The sequence below is a fragment of the Lontra canadensis genome, unplaced genomic scaffold (genome assembly GCF_010015895.1).
Source record: "Lontra canadensis isolate GAN:19392208 unplaced genomic scaffold, GSC_riverotter_1.0 scaffold87, whole genome shotgun sequence".
In the NCBI taxonomy this organism is placed as follows: Eukaryota; Metazoa; Chordata; class Mammalia; order Carnivora; family Mustelidae; genus Lontra; species Lontra canadensis.
Genome location: NW_022631081.1, coordinates 3,569,401 through 3,589,914, shown reverse-complemented (window position 1 = coordinate 3,589,914; position 20,514 = coordinate 3,569,401). Strand labels below are relative to the sequence as shown.

The following is a 20,514-nucleotide window of genomic DNA, read 5'->3' as shown; positions in this document are numbered from 1 at the left end:
TGAAGGAAGGACCCATCACAGAACAGCTCCTTGAGGTGTGGAGATGCACTGGCCCCCCTGCCTGCTCAGTCTCCCACATTGCGTGTGGGCAGGAATGGCTGCTGAGAAGAGGGAAGGGGCTCCCGGCCCCGCCCAGCTGCTCCCCGTCTAAGCACACACTGAGACCAGGCCAGTGGGACATCAGACTGGGGGCCTTTATTGGCTGGACACCTCTACCTCCAGGGGGCCCCTTCCTCTCCATGCCTCAACCCCGACCTGGGACATGGGAGGGGCTGGGGGCTCATGGGGCAGGGCCTATACAAGGAATCCCCAGCGTCCTGCCAGCTGAGCTCAGGGTGGGGACCCAGCACCAGAAATCAAGGAGAGGAGGGGTGCGGTGGGCTCCCCGAGGTTTGGCTGGGGAGGAGGGGGTGACAAGCCCTGCGTGTGCCAAGGGCCCAGGAGAACTCCAGCTCCCAGCTCCCTTCAGCCCTTCCAGGCCCAGATGCCTGGGCAGCTGATGAGAAGACAAAAGCCTCGAACCAGCCACCTCTTCCTGTCCTACTTCCCGGAGGGGGACAGAGGCCCAGGGCCCTGAGTGAGGCCTCCCCTCTTGCCTGGGCTGCCCCTCTCTCTCAGGCCCCTGTCCTTTCTCAGCTTCATATTAGGCTTGCACAGGGAGCCAGGGAGTTGGGACCAAGACTTGCCCATCCCGAAGGCCTAGGTGGCAGAAGGGACCCTGAGGACGTGAATAAATATGGCTGGGCGGTCCCTGGAGGCAGTTGGCCAAGTCCAGGCTGGGAAGGGAAGCCTGGCCTGGTCTGCCCCTAGGGCCGCCCCCGCCCTCAGCCTCTCTCGTTGCGGCTCCTGGGGGCCACGATCCGGTAGTTGGCTGCGAGTCCTCCCCTCTTGCCCCGCAGGAGGTTGGGGGTGCCTGTGCTGGCAGGGCCTGCCCCCGACCCCTCTGGTTCTGCCGGAGGGAAAGAAGAGAGGCAGGGTTAGTGAGGTCTGTGTGAGGTGCCCCTCTCCCTTCAGCCCTCTGGGGGCTGGAGCGCTGGGTACTCCGGCCAGGCACGCTCTGCCCTGGCGTCTGGGAGGCGGAGCTGTGAGAAAGAAGGATGCTTGCAAACTGGTTAGTGCCTCCCCCTCCTCCTCCCCCGGAATTATCAGCTCCCCACCCAATGAGAGCACTCTGGGCCTCTGATTTTCTCTGTCAAGTGAGAATCAATCAACCTGTTGTGTTTCTGAAATGCTTAGCACGGAGTGAATGCTCCATAAAAGTATAGTTCCTTCCCACACTTTGGGATAGAGGTGTGCCCTGAATCATCCCCGTTTCATAGTTGCGTAAGCTAAGGTCAGGAAATAGACTTGCTTTCCCCCTCTCCGGGGGTTAGGCCACCTGTGGTATGGAAGAGTTTAGGAAGGCCAGGCTCTGGCACAGACCTACTGTACAGCTTTGGGTAAGTCTAATCTCTGCCAGGGTCTCAGTTGTCTCATCTCTAAAACCAGGAGGGATAGTTCCAGGTGTACTCTGAGGTCCTGGCCAACTCCAATAATTATGGAAATCAGTTCTAATTTGGCTATGGTGAAATAGGCCCCGACCTGGAAATGAGCTGTCCCGCAAGAGTGAAACTGAAAAACGGGCATTCTTGCCACCCAGAAAGTTCCTACTCATCCTTCAACACCCAAGCAAGGCGTACCTCCTCCAGCAAGTCTTCTGCTACTAACACTTCGGTCCCTCTCTACATTAAGTAAGTGGATCAGGTAGATCAGGATGGGCCATATTTCCAGGGGGAGATGAACCCTCGAGCAGAGCCCCACGATGGGGGACTTGGCTGAGCCTCCAAAGTCCTGTTCAAAGGGACAGACACTTAGACTCTGGTGAGCACGAGCTTTCCACTGAGGCACTGCCAGAGGCCATGCCCTCATAATCCTAGCTGTTTAGCACTCTGACTCTGGGTGTCCCAGCCACCCATACACCTCTAGGCTGATATTTGGGCCCCCTGGGACAAACAGGTGTGTGTGGTCATAGTCAAAGGTATTTCATCCCCTAAATCAGGGAGCATAGGAGGAGTGTAGCACGGAGCTCAGGCTCCAACAATCAGCTAGGGCCAAACCCTGGTCCCACCATGTACCAATGATGTGGTCTTGGGCAAGTCATGAGAACCTCTGAGCCTCGTATGGAACGTGGGGACAATACCGTGTCATACCCTTTAAGTGTTTAAGGTGACCAGGAGTGGAAGGTGGTTTTCACAGTAAATGCTGGATGATTAATGGTCACTAGGTGTATTTTTGACCCAGGTATCCTGCAGGCCTGGTCACTGTGGTCATGAGTGCTATTCATGAGATGCTATTCTGACCCTATGCTATTTAGGGCCCTAGGTTTCCCTGGGCCAGTGCTTTAAAGGACAGATCTACGGTGGATCTGTGGCCTCACCACTGCTATTGCTACGACTCTTGAGGAAATCACGTGAGCTCTCTGCACTTCTGTTTTCTTCATCTGTGAAATGGTATCACCCACCCAGCAAGCTTGTTAAAAGGGCTGGATTTAAATCCCCCAGCCCAGTGGGCCGGATGTGTGACGGCTGTTACTGCCTCATTATTGATTGTAACCTAAACATGAGCCCAATCTGGATCTTTAGTTAGCGCCTGCTGTGTACGATGGACAATGGGGAAAGTTCCTTCTTCTCTGCTCCCTTCTCCCTTCACCTCCCCTTCCAGGTCAAGACTCAGGCTGGCTTGTGGGATCACTCTCCCAGGCTGGTGGCCACAGTGAGTGGGCGTGAGCACCTCAGGTAACCACCACTCCCTCCCTGGGCTGCTGGATAGAGGCAACTAAAGAGAAGACGGGCTACGGGTCCAAGGCTACAGTCCCTTCTGGCTCCTCTCCCAGTCCTGAGAGGAGGTGAGGGACACCTGAAAAAGCCTGGGATTTGGTCCTTGGGCCCTGATCTGTGAGAGGGGGAGGAGGTCTGGGAGGTGGTCACTGATGTTTTGGAAAAGATAGAGAACACCCCGTGGCAAGGTGGGAGAAGCTTGGGAAGAGGACCCCATACTCCTTCCAGCCTCCAGGGCTTTGTCCACACAGGACTCTGTCGGGGCTGCCCTTTCTATCTTCTGCTCACAGACTCTTAAGGATCTTCCGTGACCCAGTCCCAGGGTCCCGTCTGCTGGGAAGAGTTCTCTCTGCCACAGCTGGGGGCAATGGCCGCTCACTCACAGCCTCTGGTGCTCCTGTCACCCATGGCCCTCATCTCTGTAGATTCTGAGGATTCCCCTTCACTTGATGGGCCCAGAGTGTCCCCCCTGACCTGGCACTCCTCAGCAGGTGTGCCCTACAGTTTTGCTGAATGAAGTTGGCTTGGCTGTCATCCTTGCCCTCCTTTCTGCTTGGGGACTCAGTTTTCTCATCTGTAAAACAGATGCGAAGTTGGACATGATGTCCCAGGCCTTTGTGCGCTGATGTACTAGGATTGGGCTGTGAGATGGGGTAGCTGGAGGTGGTAGGAGGACGGCCGTGGGGGCCTCTTAGCGGGTAGGTGAGGACCGGAGCTCAGCCCTTAGGGCGGACAGTCTCTGCCTCTCTCCACGACCATCCACGGGCTCCGGTTTAATGGGGAGAAACTTAGCCCCACTGTGAAAAGCCAGGCATGGGAGGGGTGCTGCGCACTTGGCGTCTTCCCTCCTTCCGTGCCTTCTACCTCCCTTCAAAAGCCTTCTCAAACCGGGGCCTGCCAGATTCTCTAGCCTCAGCTGTCACTCCCTAGCAACCTCACAGAACAGCCTAGCCTCTTGGCCTTGGCTTGCGCTGTTCCTCTGCCTGTTTACCAATGATCATCCTTGCTCTTCAGGTTCATTTGGAGAATACCTCCTCCAGGAAGCCCTCCCTGACATGCCCTCCCCACACACCCCAGCCCGGGGCTGGGGTTCTTCTGTGCTCTCAGCACTTGCTCCACACCGTGATGTTCCTCACTCTGGGTTTAACAGTTCCAGGGTGACCCCTGTGCCCCTGCACCCTACACTCCCTGAGAAGAGGAACAGGTCTGATCTGGGAGCCTGTGCCAGCAAGGTGTCAGGCACCGTCTGACTGTCTGCTGGCTGGCTGGAAGGACTAGAGGGGTGTCTGCTGGTCTGGGGCCACCAGTAGGAGGTGACTTATGTGTCCCTGGGCCCTTCCTGGAAGGGGCCACCCCTACCTGCCCACCCTGCCGTTACCTGGCCAGATGATGGCTTCCAGCAGGGTGACTCGTCTGGCCAGGAGCTCCAGCTGAGCCTGCTGCTGCAGGAAGCTCTGTAAGCTAGGAGCCTGATGGGAGATCAAGAAGAACGACGGTGCGAGTCCGGCCTCCGAGGGCTGGGCCGGGGAGCCGAGGGGGGCGGTGTAGGGGACAGGCACCAGCCGGCTTTGAGGCAGGAGCCTGGGTGTGAGTCTCTACTGAGACCTCAGTCTCCCCTTGTGAGTGGGGGCAGGGCTCTTCCTCTGACTGGCTCCTCAAGTGAGCAGATGAGTGGCGACACTGGTGGGTAAGGGCCTGGGGTGGGGATCTGGCTCTTTCCGACCCCTAAAGGGACCTGCAGGGTGGGTTAGGAGGAGCAGAAGGGGACCTGCAGCTGTAAGGGAGATACTTGGGGCCAGGAAGACTGCCCTGTGAGAGCCTCTGGGGGCTTCTGGGGGAAGGGAGATTGGAACTAGTGGGGAAGCCTGGCTTCGTCACCCACAGTCCCCTGTGCTTCTGGAGCCTAGCTCCGTGACCTGTTGTTCTGTGGACTTGGGAGACTGGCTTGCTCTGTTACCCACGATTTATGGAGAGCTGAATGAAGCCCTACTTTGTGACCCATGACCCCCTGTTCTGCTGCAGTCTGGCCCGGTTACCCACAATCCCCTGCTGGTCTGGAGTTTGGCTCCATTACCCCTAATTTCTTCCAAACTCAAAATCTATCACCTCTGCTTTCCCTGTAGGCCTGGAAAACACATTACCCACAATGCTCGGAGGCCCAGGTCTGGCCACAGAGGTGGGGGGCCAGGTCTCTGGGCCCCCCTTTTCACCTGTGGAGGAGGGACCTGCGGGATGAGTGGTCTTGCTCTCTCAGGTCCTCCCCAGCCTGGGGCAGGCACCTTCTCCAGCCTCACGGCTGGGTCCAGGCAGCTCCACCCCAAGAGGGGCCTGGGGAAGGCTAGCGGGTGGGGGCTGGGCTGTCTGTCCGTCTGTCTGTCTCTACTCACCATAGAGCCCAATCATTGTTTCCAAGATTAAAACCCTCTCAGCTAAAATCTTCAAAGCCTCGCGTAGTTGGTGCAACCCCTCCCCCTGCGGAGGAAAGAGACAGATGCAGCCGTGAAGGGGGCGAGGGAGGGGGCCCTGCAAAGCTTGTTGGTGGCCCATGCCCCACCCTGGACATGCACCTGCAACCCACACCACCGGCCACAGCCCCAGGGCCCGCGGACAGGCAGGACAAGACCAGGAGGGAACGGGGGTGTGGGGGCGGGGCAAGACAGGTGGAAGCAGCCCGCTCCGGTAAGTCCTGATGGTTCCAGCTGGCTGCTCTCTGCCCACACCCCTGCACTGGCGGCCGGGGGTTGCAGATCCACAGGGGCTGCGCTGCTGTCCCAGAGCCTGCCCTGGGGGCTGTCACTGGGTACCCCTGAATCTCTGTTGCCTCACACCTGCATGGTTCCTGCCCCATCCCTGGGCCACCTGCATTCTCATTTACTTAACAGTCTTTCAACGGAGTCCCTTTTTGCCTTAATACTACATTAATCTCACTCTAATGAATTCCATCAGTGCGAACAGGCTACTCATGGATGTCCTTTCCATTCACATCAAAATGAATACGAACAAGTAAAATGAGAAAACATTTGAGTGGCATCACTTTTGGGAAGTTGGGCTCAAAAATGGAAAAGCTGAGGCTCAGGCCCAGGTGTCCACTCCCCAGCCCTTCTCACTTTGGGCTCCTCCCTACCTGGGCTCTCCCTATTTCAAATCCATATTCGGCATGTCTTGCGATCAGGCCCCCAGCCCCACCCTCCCTTCTAAGCAGTATCTCGGGGTCTGCAGTCCCCAGGCCCAGGGATGTGGCAGTGCCCCCACCCCCACCTCCCGCAACAGTGTCAGCTGGCACTCCGGCCAGCCTTCACCTTGACTTCCAATTTGTTGGTCTGTCCTTTCCAATTTGTCTGTCTGTCCTTTCCTTCCCCAGAACGGGGTCCACGGTCTGGCTGAACTTCCACAGTCCCTCACCTCTTCCTCTTTCCTAGCCCAGACTAAAGCTATTTCTGGAATGTCGATATCTGAATTCCAACAGAGCACCAGGACAGCACATAGAACTATTCCAGTCCTGACATATCTGGGAGTCTCTCTCAGCGTCCTTTACTTAGTACAGACTAATTGAAGGGATTGGGGCAGACTATGCTATAGCAGAAACCCACCCTTTAGGGTTCACCAAAACATCTAACAACCGAGAGTCCGCCTAACGTGTCCATGAACCTCCTGTGGCGTTGCTGGGACTGTCCATTACAACCCAGCTGTCCTGTCCACATCACCAGTTTAGGGCTGCCCTCAGGCCACTAACTGGCCACTGCAGCCTAAGGGTCACAGGGTCACCACGGGCCACACCAAAGTAATCCCTCTTCAAGTATTACAGGAGCAGGATCTAAAAATGGATGACCTTTAAAAATTACACTAAGCCACTCCGGGCGTGGATGGTGGGGACAAGCTGACACCATGAACGTCCAGGTAAGTGTAATAAGAGGGCGTCCACTAGTGCTCCTGCCAAGAGCATTTAACTGCCTCTCATCACCAGGAAATAACCAGACAAATCTAGATGGCAGGGTACTCACAAAAAGACAAAGTCAAGAGGAAGAAGAAAAGGACAGGGACTGTTCTACATTATAAGGCACTAGAGATGTAACAATCAAGTGCAATGCTTGAGTGTTGATTAAATCTTAGATTAAATTAAAAACAAACAAACAGCTAAGGGGCACCTGGGTGTCTCAGTCGGTTAAGGTTCTGCCTTTGGCTCAGGTCATTATCCCAGGGTTCTGGGATTGAGCCCAGTGTTGGGCTCTCTGCTCAATGCGGAGTCTGCGTCTCCTCTTACCCCTCCCTACTGCTAGTACTCTCCTCTCTCAAGTAAAATCTTAAAAAAAAAAAAAAAAAAAAAAAAGAAAAGAAAATTAAAGGAAAACATCAAAGTTCCGTTATTTGGATCCCTCCCAAGATGGGTGGCCTATTGTTTGCACTGATAACGTCCCAGTCCCCCCCCCGGCCTGGACTGAGTGTCCAGGGCCTGCTGGACACCCCCCACCCGGCACCTCCACTCAGCTTTAATACAGCTCCCATTTTCCCTGGACAGAACCCAGTGGTGCTGCTTCTCTGGGCTCTCTACTGTAAAGGTCGCCTGAACTGCTTGCTCCCCCTCACAGTCAAACCAGCACCACAGATCGCTTAGTCCATGGACAGCCATCCGTCCTCACCATCCCCCTTGCCGGTTCTAGCCCCCACAGTCACTTGCCAGAATGTCCACAACAGAATCCGTTCTGGCATCTCTCTTTCTGCTTCTCCCGTGTTGCCCCCCTTCTCCCATCCATTCTTCACAAGGCAGTCAGATGAACTGTTTGCAAATGAAAATGTGACTGTGTCCCTTCCCTGCTGTTAAATAGTTCAATAACTCCCCACTGTCCGCAGAACCAAGTTCAAATTCCTCAATATGGCCGCCCAAGTCCTGAAAGCCTGTTTGACTTCTGTCTCACCCCTTGACTGTCACACTGTACCATGCCAAGTATCACCAGCTCCTCGAATACCCCAGGATTACGCCAGCCCTAAGGCCTTTGAACATGATGTTGTCTCTGCTCAGCCTGAATACCTTTGTTTGGTTGACACACCCTTCAGGCCTTAGCCCCCATCTCCTCCTCCAAGAGGATGCCAGATCCTTCCCCATCACAGCTGAGCTCCCTCAGTCCTGTTGCCGATGGTTACTGGTCTGTTCTCCCCTCCCACTGTGACCACCTTAAGAGTGGGGACTGTGTCCAAGTCATGTCTATATGCCTGGCACCCACCGAGGAGGGGCGGGTTTCCCCGGTCATGGGATCTGAACATCCTGGGCTTCAGTTCCAGCTCTGCCAACAATTTGCTCTGCGGAGTTGGGCCTCAGTTTTTCCTGTCTAAATGAGGGATACGAACTTTGGTCTAGATGGGCTGGTTCATCTCAGTCACTCTGGGGGCAGAACTGCAGTTCATATTCATGACCACTGGGTGTCATTGCTGAGCCACAGTCAGGCCAGTGGTTCAGGTCTTCCTGGGGGTTGGTAGGTGGAGAGAAGCCCCCTCAGGGCCCTTCCCCACACTGGACCTCATGCCCACCTACCCCAACTAGAGCTGGTCCCCCAGTCCCCAAAGCCTCATGCTGACCCCAGCCCAGCAGGCCCCCCTCAGGCATGTGGCAAGCAGGGGCAGAAGTACAGGTGGGCGATGGGGAGGCAGGAGGATGGGCAAGGGCCCTGCTACCTCTTGGGCGGCCTGTCCCACAAGGTGGTCCTGAGTTCAAGGCCTGGGTTGGGACAGTTCAGGCATCTGTTCTCCTCTTGGAATCCCATGCAGGAATGGAGCTGCATAGTTTAACTCAACCTCATGTCATCTTTCCTACCTCTCCTGGGCTGAGTAGGGAAACAAGTTCCCAGGAGGGGAATGGCCAGTGAAGGGACCTAGGAGAGGGACAGGGCTGGGCTCACATGGGTCTGCCTGACCTCAGCCCAGCTTGTGCCCATACTGGCAGTGTGCTTAAGAGGTTCTGGAACCACGAGGGGCTGAAGGGGGGTGTGGGGGGCTGGGAGAGGCTTGCCATAGAGGTAGCAGGGCCCCCGAAGTCATGGGAAGACACAGGGAAGGGCTCGTGCAGGGTGACGGGCTCCCACGGCTGTATCCATCACTGACCCCACAATCAGGAGCAGAGAGGGCAAGGCAGGCTCTGGGTGCATCCCATGTCCTCAGTTACAAGTGCTTGCTGGTAAGTAGGGCACCCCAGCCAGACTGCACCAGGGAGGGGGCAGGGGAAAGGGAGGCCTGATACCAGCCTTCTGAATAGCTTCCCAGCTTTCTCTCCTGTGGGGGGGGCTGCCCTACCCCACCCATTTTCCAAATGTCTAGGTCATGATAGTTTCCAAGTCCTGCACTGTGGGACTTTCGGACCTCTCCCCATGCATCTCTTGGATGGGCAGATTTCTAGGCCTGGGAACTCATTCACTGCACCTATCTCCAATGATTGTAAAGGTTTCTAGGACCCCACATGTGGTTTCTCTGTCCCCTTTCTCATATATGCTATGTCTCCTATGTTTGTGAGTTTCTAGGCCTGCCTTCTCAATCTTCATGGGTTTCCTATTGTGTATTGTGGTTTCTAGATCTCCTCATCTCACTTTCAGTGGTTCTTCTATGCAATGATAGTTTCTAGGCCTCTCCTCCCTCTCCCCATTGCTCTCCTATGTATATGATGGTGTCTGGGACCTTGTATTAATTATAGCTCTTTTGAGAATAGCGGAGTCTAGGTCTCCTGACCTCATTTACCATGTACAATGTAATCATAATGGTTTGTGGGCCTCCCTTCCCATGATCCATGGATTTCCTAGGTGTACAGTGGTATCTAGGTCCTTTATCCCTTTTCCAACAGGGTCCCAGTGTACCTCACTGTGCAATGCCTCCCTCCTGACGCTTCACAGCTTTCTCAAGGCCCCCTGTCCCATTGTTACGTGTGGACATGGTATTCATGCTTCCCTTTCTTCTGCAGGCAGAGCAGAAGCCGAAGCCCTTGCTGGGAAGGGGCCATGGAGGCGGAGGGTGCAGTCTGGACTGGGTCAGCCCAAACCACCCAGGAGGAATGGGCAGGGTCACCCTGGCTTGGCAAGGCCACAGAAAGAAGGCGGAGACAGGGACGAAGACAGAGACAGAGAGCGTGGGGCCTGCTGATAAGGCTGGCCCTGCCTGGCTGAGAGGGACACGATGGGGACCGGGGCAGAGTGGAGATCTGTCAAGACTCCCTTCTGGGAGCCCGGGTGGCAGTGGGGATTTAGAGGAGGTGCCCCTATCCCCATTGATCTCCTGAGTGCCCAGGGCAGGGAGGGGCAGTAGGAGGTCTGGGCTCGGCTGGAGCTTACCCAGTGGCTCTTCTCCCCAGGGTCTCCTTTGGGGCCAGGTTCTCCCTGCAAGGAGAGACCGAGGTAGAGGTAATGAGAGAGGGAAGGAGGAAGGGAGGCTGGGGAGGGAAAAAGAGGGAGAAAGAGGGAAGGAGACACTAAAAGACTGGGAGAGACTGGTTTGTATTGGACTAACATAATGATTTAAAGGCAATGAAACATAATAAAGAACAGCCAGAAACTGGAGGCTCTTTGACCTTTGAAAGAATTGAACTGCCCTCGGTAAACACACACACACACACACACACACACACACACACACACACTACATACTTGTGATTTTTCTCCTGAGGGCACACCCCAGCCCTTCAGCCTGGCAAATAGCTCAAAAAGGAAGCTTTAGTCTTACAGGGCTGAAGAATCACAGGTTGGAGTTGAGACTGCCAAAGGAGGAGGAAATTGAAAGGAAATCCTAGAAAGCAGGGAGCTACTTAGGGGAGTGAAATCTACATAAATACCCCCCCCAATCCTTGGACAGTCCATGAATTACCCATCCTAAAGTCACAAAGCTGAGTCCAACCCTTGCTCTAGACCAAAAATCAACATTCTTCAGAGGAAGATAATAGAATCCAGATTCTCTTTATTATCTATATTGTCCAGTATGGACAATTACTAGGTATGTAAAGAAATAGGAAAATGTGACCCACAATGAAGAGAAAAAGAAGTCCATAGAAGCAGATCCATAGCCAACCCAGTTGTTGAAATTAGTAGGCTCAAAGTTGAAAATATCTGTCATATTTGTCATCAAGGAAATGCCCCAAATCAAAATCACAATGAGATCACCTCACACCTGTCAGAATGGCTAAAATCAACAACACAAGAAAGAACAGGTGTTGGCGAGGATGAAGAGAAATGGGAACCCTCAGTGCACTGTTGGTAGGAGTGCAAACTGGTACAGCCACTCGGAAAACAGTACAGAGGCTCCTCAAAAAGTTAAAAATAGAGCTACCCTATGACCCAACAATTGGACTATTTACCCAAAGGATACAAAATTCTAATTCAAAGGGATACATCCACCCCAATATTTATAGCAGTACCATCGAAATAGCTACATTATGGAAACAGACCAAATGTCTTTCAACTGATGAATGGATAAAGAAGATAGAGTATTGGGACATCTGGGTGTCTCAAAAGGTTAAGCATCTGCCTTTGGCTCAGGTCATGGTCACAGGGTCCTGAGATCGAGTCCCACATCGGGCTCCCTGCTTGGCGGAGATTCTGCTTCTCCCTCTCCCTCTGCCTCTCCCCCTGCTTGTGCACTCTCTCTCTCAAATGAATAAATAAAATATCTAAAAAGAAAAAAAGTTGAAAAAAAAAGAAGAGCATATATATATATATGTATATGTGTGTATATATATATATATATATATATATATATAAAATGAAATATTACCCAGCCAAAAAAAAAAGAATGAAATCTTGCTATTTGCCATGACATGGATGGAGCTAGAGAGTATTATGTTAAGTGAAGTAAGTCAGAGAAAGAAAAACACCATGTGATTTCACTCATATATGGAACTTAAGAAATAAAGGAGCAGGGGCGCCTGGGTGGCAGTGGGTTAAAACCTCTGTCTTTGGCTCATGATCTCGGGGTCCGGGGATCGAGCCGCGCGTCAGGCTCTCTGATCAGTGGGGAGCCTGTTTCCCCCCCTCTCTCTGCCTACTCGTGATCTCTCTTTCTCTCTCTCTGCCAAATAAATAAATAAAATATTTTTTAAAAAAAGAAAAAAGAAAAAATAATGGGAGCCTGGGGCACCTGGCTGGCTCAGGTGGAGGAGCACAGGACTCTGGATTTTGGGGGTCATGAGTGATTATTTGAATAAAAAATACTTAAAAAAAATTAACAGAGCCTCGGTACCTCAAGAGAGGGTGTTAGGTAGAACTGAAGTCCTGGAAGGAGAGAAGGTAGCATAGGAACAGAAAAAATAAGTTGAGGAAATATTAACCAATTTCGTCTCTAAATCTGATATAAAAACGAAACAAACCAGACTTTTTATTTCTGGCATGGCACATGAGGAGCTCAGAAGTTGCCATTCTGTCCTAATAACAAGGAAAACGCTGAACAAATGGAAAATCAACAACTCTTCTTAGAGCCATCAAAGCAGTGAGGTCCCAGGACAAACCACTGGTCCCCCGAAACTGGAGAAAGGGGTGGATTGTGATTTACTAAGCAGAAGCCTCCCTGGGAACCAGTGCCGGGTAGAAAAACGTAAACACAACTGACAAGCTGCTGGAGGCCAACTCTCGGTGTGGCCAACTCTGAGAGTTCAACATTCCAGGGGGACCTGGTTTTGGGGGGAATCCCCACATCTGTGTGAGTTTTACACAGGAGCCCTGTTGTAGAAAAATCTCCTGGCGCTTTTTTTTAGGAGGAGGGTGAAAGGAACCATTTTGAAACACTCCAGAGCATTCTATTGTTCTCAGCAGGGCCTGCTCTCAGGAGGAACTTTTTTTTACAGGAGCCTAACCTGTTGGGTCTTTTTTTTTTTTTTTTTTAAAGATTTTATTTATTTATTTGACAGACAGAGATCATAAGTAGGCAGAGCAACAGGCAGAGAGAGAGGGGGAAGCAGGCTCCCTGCTGAGCAGAGAGCCCGATGTGGGGCTTGATCCCAGGGCCCCGGGACCATAACCTGAGCCGACGGCAGAGGCCCAACCCACTGAGCCACCCAGGTGCCCCACCTGTTGGGGTCTTATCAGAGCTTCATTGACCTGGGGAGGGAAATACCCAACTATAGCTAGCTTTAGCCTTCCATGTGTGGGAACAGAAATAGCCCAGCTCAGCTCCCATTTAACCATCTTGTCCCACCTAACAGGGTGTGAGGGGCTTGGGGGTGGGAACAAAACAAAAAACACTAAAAAACAAAACAAAACAAAAAACCAAAAACAAAACTAAGCAGTGCTGCTGAAGTTCACAGTCCAGGGGCATAGGCTTAGGGAAAGACTGAGACCCAACAACAGGACTCCAGGATGCTTCCTCCCCCTGCACACCTAACAACTACATCACTAAAGTCTCTCTACTGCTGTTCCTTTCACCAAGTACATCATGTTTACCTTCCGACAAAAAATAACAAGGTATTCTGTACGCTGCCTTTGGGTTTTGTTGATAGTTTCCTTTGTTGTGCAAAAGCTTTTTTTATTTTTTAACACTTTTTTTTTTTTTAAATGGCATTTCAAGATTTTTTATTTATTCGGGAGAGAGAGCGAGCACCACAAGTGAGCTCAAGCGGGCAGTGGTGGGAGGTGCGGGGGTGAGAGGAGGGAGGGGCAAAGGGAGAAGCAGACTTTCTACTGAGCAGGGAGCCTGACTCAGGGCTCCATCCCAGGACCCTGAGATCATGACCTGAGCCGAAGGCAGATGCTTAACTGACTGAGCCAACCAGGCGTCCCTGTGCAAAATCTTTTTATCTTGATGAAGTACCAATAGTTTATTTTTGTTTTTGTTTTCTTTGCCTTTGAAGACGTGTCTGGCAAGAAGTCGCTGCAGCTGAGGTCACAGAGGTTGCTGCCTGTGTTCCCCTCTAAGATTTTGATGGATTCCTGTCTCAAATTTAGGTCTTCCATCTATTTTGAACTCGTATGTGGAATTTAAGAAACAAAACAGATGAACATAGGGGAAGGGAGGGAAATAGAAAATATAAACAGAGGAGGCCAAACCATAAAAGATTTTTTTTTTTTTTTTTTTGAGAGAGAGAGACAGGGAGAGAGAGCATGAGTGAGGAGAAGGTTAGAGGGAGAAGCAGACTCCCCATGGAGTTGGGAGCCGGATGCGGGACTCGCCAGGACTCGGGGATCATGACCTGAGCTGAAGGCAGTCGCTTAACCAACGGAGCCACCCAGGCGCCCAAGAGACTTTTAACTATAGGAAACCATGTGAGGGTTGCTGGAGGGGAAATGGTTGGGGGGGAAATGGGATAACTGGGGGATGGGCATTAAGGAGGGCACGTGACAGAATGAGCATGGGGTGTTGTATGCAACTGATGAATCGTTGTCTTCTACCTCTGAAACGAATCCTCTATATGTTAATTAAATTGAAAGTAAATTAAAATTTTTTTTAAAATGACAAGGCATACTAGCAGGCAAAAGACACAGTTTTAGAGACTGAGCAAATAATAAGACCAGAGTCAGACATAGCAGAGATGTTGGAATGATCACACCAGGAATTTAAAAAAACAACTCTGTGGGGCACCTGGATGGCTCAGTTAGTTAAGCGTCTGCCTTCGGCTCAGGTCATGATCTTGGGGTCCTGGGATACAGTCCTACAATTGAGCCCCACATCAGGCTCCCTGCTCAGTGGGGAGTCTGCTTCTTCCCCTCCCTCTTCTCCTCCCCACTGCTTGTGCTCTTTCCTCTCTCTCTCTCTCACCTAAATAAATAATCTTTTAAAAAATACAACTATGATTAATATGCTAAAGGCTTTAATGGAAAAAATTGATAACATGCAAGGACAAATGGATAATCTGAGCAGAGAGATGGAAACTCTAAGAATCAAAAAGAAACTGCTAGATTTTTGTTGGAGGTGCTCTTCATAGAGTCCGTTAGCTAAGGGTCATCCCATTCTTCCCAGGCTTCTGAAGAAACACTTCAGTTCAAGCAGAGGCCCTGCTTTCTAGTATCAGGAGCCACGGTCTAGAAATACAAATTCAACAGAATATCAGCCATTTATCTCCCAGACTGTCCCCTTCCTGACGTTCTACCTAGAGCAGGAAAAAATACTGAAAATGTTACCTGCAGTCACAAGTCCTTCAGTTTCCTGCCAAGATTTCATATTCCCTTAGAGATACCTTTCAAGGAGAAAGTGAGACAGGAAGGGCACATGGGGGACTTCAAAGGCACTGATATGGTTGTATTTCTTAAGCTTGGTATTGGGCACATGAATATATGATTTGATATCATTTAGATTTTTCAGGTTAAAAATTCTTTGCGTGTATATTTGAAAAAAATGCTGGAGATCAAACATTCGAAACAGAAATGAGGAATGCCTTTGAAGGGCTCATTTGACTGGGTGTGGCAGAGGAAGGAATCTGTGAACTTGAGAATATGATAATTAGAAACTTTCAAAACTGGAAAGCAATGAGAAAAAAAGACTGAAAAGGCAGAACAGAATATCAAAAAATGATGAGACAAGTACAAAAAGTACAACACATGTAATGGGAAGACCAGAAGGAGAAGAAAAAGAAAGGACCGGAAGCAATATTCAAAGGAATAATGACAGGATTGTCCCAAACTGTCAGATACCAAGCCACAGACCAAGGAAGTTCAGAGAACACCAAGCAGGATAAATGCTCCCTAAAATACTACACCCTGGGCAGATCATATTTAAACTTCAGAAAATCAGGGGTACCTGGGTGGCTCAGTGGGTTAAAGCCTCTGCCTTCAGCTCAGGTCATGATCCTAGGGTCCTGGGATCGAGCCCCTTATCGGACTCTCTGTTCAGCAGGGAGCCTGCTCCGCCCCCTATCTCTCTCTGCCTGCCTCTCTGCCTACCTGTGATCTCTGTCTGTCAAATAAATAAATAAAATCTTAAAAAAAATAAATTTCAGAAAATCAAAGATAAAAAAGCGTCTTGAAAGGGGCGCCTTGTTGGCTCAGTCAGTAGAGCATATGACTCTTGATCTCAGGGTTGTGAGTTTGAGCCCATGTTGGATGTAGAGATTACTTAAAAAAAAAAAAAAAAGTGTCTTGAAAGAAGCCAGATGAAAAGTCAACTTCTTTAGAGGAGCAAAGATAAGACTTCCATCCAACTTCTCTTCAGAAACCATTCCAACAAGAAGAGAGCAGAGTGAAATATTTAAAGTGTTGAGAGACTAAAACCATTGACCTAGAATTGTGTGCCCTGTAAAATCATCCTTCAAAAATGAAGGAGAAAGAAAGACTTGCTCAGAAAAACAAAAACTGACAGAATTTGTTGCCAGTAGATCTGCCTTGCAAAGATGTTAAAAGGAATTCTTCAAAGAGAAGGAAGCCGTAAGTCAGAACTCGGGATCTACATAAAGAAAGGAAGAGCATCAGAGAAGTAATAAATGAAGGCAAAATGCAACATTTGTTTCTCGTATTCTTAACTGATCTGACAGAAAATACTTTGCTCAAAATGATAATACCAACTATGTATTTAATTATGTATGCTTACGCATATGTGTGTATGTGTATATATAGATATACTTACATGTAACTATATATGAGTGAAATGAATGACAGCAATGATATAAGGAAAAGGAGGGAAAATGGAGAATATTTTATCATAAGGTATTTGTACCATAAGGTATTTGCAAGTAGAGGTGGGTTAGTTGTAAATGTATATTGCAGACTTTGGGGAAACCACTACAAAAACTGAAAAAGGGAGATCCCTGGGTGGGTCAGTCGGTCAAGCGTCTGCCTTTGGCTCAGGTCATGATCCCAGAGTCCTGGGATCAAGTCCCATGTTGGGCTCCTTGCTCAGTCGGGAGCCTGCTTCTCCCTCTGCCCCTTCCCCTGCTCATGCTCTCTCTCTACTCTCTCTCTCAAATAAAAAAAAAAAAATCTTAAAAAAAAAAAAAAGTGAGGGCACCAGGGTGGCTCAGTTGGTTAAGCCACTGCCTTTGGCTCAGGTCATGATCCCAGAGTCCCGGGATCAAGTCCTGCATTGGCCCCCCCCATCTCCACGGGGAGTCCGCTTCTCCCTCTGACATCCTCCCCTCTCATGCTCTCACTCTCTCTTTTTAATAAATAAATAAAATCTAAAAAAAAAAAAAGTGAAAAAGGAAGTACAACTGATAATGCTAAGAAAGGAGAGAAAGTGGAATTATATCAAATGAATTAAAACTGCAAAAGGCTGAAAAGCTGTAGAAGAAAAATAGGAACAAAGATTAAGGGCAACAAATAGAAGACAGTAAAAAATAGGGTAAATATTAATTTAATAATCCCTTTAAATTTCAATAATTTCTTTATTTTTTAATTAAAAAAAAAACCTTATTTTTCAGTAGTCTCTACAGCCAACATGGGGCTCGAACTCACAACCCTGAGATCAAGAGGTGCACGCTCCACCGAATGAGCCAGCCAGGTGCCCCTAAATGTCAATGGTTTAAATACACCAATTAAAAGTCAAGGATTGTCAGAGTGGGTAAAAAACCAAGACCCAACTGTATGTTGTCTAGAAGAAGCCCACTTTAAATATAAAGACACAGGGCACCTGGGTGGCTCAGTGGGTTAAGCCTCTGCCTTTGGCTCAGGTCATGGTCTCAGGGTCCTGGGATTGAGCCCCGCATTCGGCTCTCTGCTCGGTGGGGAGCCTGCTTCCCCCTCTCTCTCTGCCTACCTCTCTGCCTGCTTGTGATCTCTCTTTCTCTCTCTGTGTCAAATAAATAAAATCTTAAAAAAAAAAAGACACATATAAAGCCAAGGGATGGAAAAAGATATGCCATACTAGCACTAACCAGAGAAGACAGAGCAGACTTCGGAGAAAGTAAAATTATCATGGATAAAGGCGGGGCAATACAAAATGATGAAAGGATCAGTACTCCATGAAGGCACAACAATCCTTAATGTGTATATGCCTAACAACAGGGCCTCGAAATATATAAGCCCAAAACTGATAGAACTGCAAGGAGAAATATAGGAATCGGCTGTTACAGTTGGAAAATCTGACATCCTCTGCCAGAAATGGACACATACAGTTAGGCAGAAAATGAGAAAGAACATAGTTGAAATCAGCAACACCATCAATCAACTGGATACAATTGATGTCTATAGACCATTTCATCCAACAACAGATTACACATTCTTCTCAAGCTTACATGGAACATTCTGAGCCATAAAATATATCTCAATGAATTTCAAAGAACTAAAAATCATACCATGCATGTTCTTAGACCATAATGGAATTAAACTAGAAATTAATAGCAGAAAGGTAACTGGAAAGTCCCCAAATACTTGGAAATTAAACAATAGACTTCTAAGTAACACATGGGTCAAATAAGAAGTCTCAGGAGACATTTTTAAATATTTTGAACGATATAAAAATAAAATAGCAACTTATCAAAATTTGTGGAAAGTATCAAAAGCAATGCGTAGATGGAAATTTATTGCTCTGAATGCATATGTTAGGAAAGAAGAAAGATCTAAAATCAATAATCTAAGTTTAACCTTAGAAAAGTAGAAAAAAGGAGAGTAAATTAAATCCAAAGTAAGCAATATAAAAGAAATGATAGAAATTAGAGCAGAAATCAATGAAATTGAAAACAGGAAATCAATAGGGAAAACCAACAATACCAAAAACTAGTTCTTTGAGAAAAAAAAAATCAATAAAACTGACAATCTCCTAGCCAGGATAATTAAAAGAGAAAAAAGAGAAAAATAGATCAACAGAACAGAGAGCCCAGAAATAGAAATCAAATTAAACTGATCTTTGATAAAGAAGCAAGACAATGCAATAAAGCAAAGATAATCTTTTTCATAAATAATGCTGGAACAACTGGACACTCACATGTAAAACAAAAAAATGAAAAAATTATACCAATTCTTTACAATTTCTTTCAGAGGATAGAAGTGGGAGAACACACCCTAACTCATTCTATGAGGCTAGTGCTAGCTAATACCAAGACTAGACAAAAGTACAAGAAAGGAAAAGAGATATTGAAAGATCAATATTATCTCATAGATGTAAAATTCTTCAACAAAATTTAGCAAATGGAATCTAAGATGTATAAGAAGAATTATATACCATGACGAAGAGGGATTTATTACAGTATGTATGTATGTATACATATGTGTGTGTGTGTGTGTGTGTGTGTGTGTGTGTGTGTGTGTGTATTTTAAAGATTTTATTTATTTATTTGACAGACAGGGATCACAAGTAGGCAGAGAGGCAGGCAGAGAGAGAGGGGGAGGCAGGCTCCCCATTGGGCAGAGAGCCTGATGTGGGCCTCAATCCCAGGACCCTGGGATCATGACCTGAGCTGAAGGCAGAGGCTTTAACCCACTGAGCCACCCAGGCACCCCATATATGTGTGTATATATAATGGAACATTATATATCCTTTAAAGAAAGAAAGAAATTTTCCCATTTGCAACAACATGGATGACCCTGGAGGGCATTATTCTGAGTGAAATAAACCAGATAGAGAAAGACAAATACTGCGTGGTATTACTTCTATGTGGAATCTTAAAAAAAAAAGAAGAAGAAAGAAAGAAAGGAAGGAAGGAAGGAAGGAAGGAAGGAAGGAAGGAAGGAAGGAAGAAATAAAGAAAGAAAGAAAGAAAGATTGATTGAACAGATAGAAACAGAAACACAGTAGATCGCCAGGGCCTGGGGCAGGGGATGAGGAATGGGGAAAGGTTGATAAAGGAATACCAACTTTCAGTTATAACATGATGAAGTTCTGAAGATTTAACATAGAGTATGGTGACTGTAGTTGATGATAGTGTATTGTGTAAATGAAATTTGCTAAGAGGGTAAATCTTAAGTGTTCTTACCACATATGAACACACACACACACACACACACACACACAGTGTGTTTCTTACAGAAAAGATTCTTACAAAACTAAATATACTCTAAGATCCAGCAATTGCACACACTGGTATTTACCCAAATGAACTGAAAACATGTCCACACAAAAATCTGCATGTGGATGTTTCTTCAGAACTGCCCAAACTTGGAAGCAACCAAGGTGTCTTTGAGTAGGCGAATGGATAAATTGTGGGACATATGATGGAATATTATTTACAGCTAAAACGAAATGAGTTATCGAACCATGAAAAGACACGGAGGAAACTTTAATGCATATTAGTGAGGGGAGAGGGATGATTGGGCGGAACACCAAGGATTTTTAGGTCTGCGGAACCACTCTATATGACATGACAATGGTGGATACATTCATCTACCAATCCCACAGAATGTTCAACACCAAGAGGGAACTCTTGTGTAAACTATGGACTTCGGGTGACAATGTGTCATTGTGGATTCAATTGTACCAAATGTGCCATTGTACGTGAGATGTTGATAGTGGGAGAGGCTGTGCGTATGTGAGGACAGGGAGGATATGCGAATCCTCTGTACTTTCTGCTCAATTTTTCTGTGAACCCCCCAAAATGCTGTAGAGATAATTTTATCAATTAGATAAAAAAACAACCAACCAAAACAAAAATCTCAGCATCCTTGCTGATCTAGGAATCCTAGCAAACCCAAAGAAGGGTAAACACAAAATCATACCCAACTACATCATGATCAACCTGTTGAAAACCAAGAGTAAAGAGAAAATCTTAAAAGCCAAAGGAAAAAAGACGTAGTACGTACAGGAGAACAACAAGAACCACAGCCAATTTCTCATGAGATGTTGTCATTTCCTACATCAGCCAGAAGACCATGGAACAATA

At 48.2% G+C, this 20,514-nt stretch overlaps 1 protein-coding gene across 17 annotated transcripts in view; it reads right to left on the bottom strand.

The window, feature by feature from the left end:
- Window positions 1-173: 173 nt before the first annotated feature.
- EMID1 (EMI domain containing 1) overlaps window positions 174-20,514 on the bottom strand; it is a 43,477-nt gene continuing 23,136 nt past the window's right edge. For 7 of the 17 annotated variants that reach the window (XM_032883313.1, XM_032883321.1, XM_032883319.1 and 4 more), the window contains 2 exons: window positions 10,124-10,168; window positions 174-949 (listed from right to left, as the gene is read on the bottom strand). In XM_032883313.1, the coding sequence (XP_032739204.1) occupies window positions 644-949; window positions 10,124-10,168 (351 nt within the window). In that variant the 3' untranslated portion in view covers window positions 174-643. Of the gene's footprint in view, window positions 950-1,656; window positions 1,831-2,853; window positions 2,932-4,194; window positions 4,286-5,203; window positions 5,289-10,123; window positions 10,169-20,514 lie in introns of those variants that run through there. The other 10 variants (XM_032883316.1, XM_032883323.1, XM_032883329.1 and 7 more) reach the window with 6 other exon arrangements.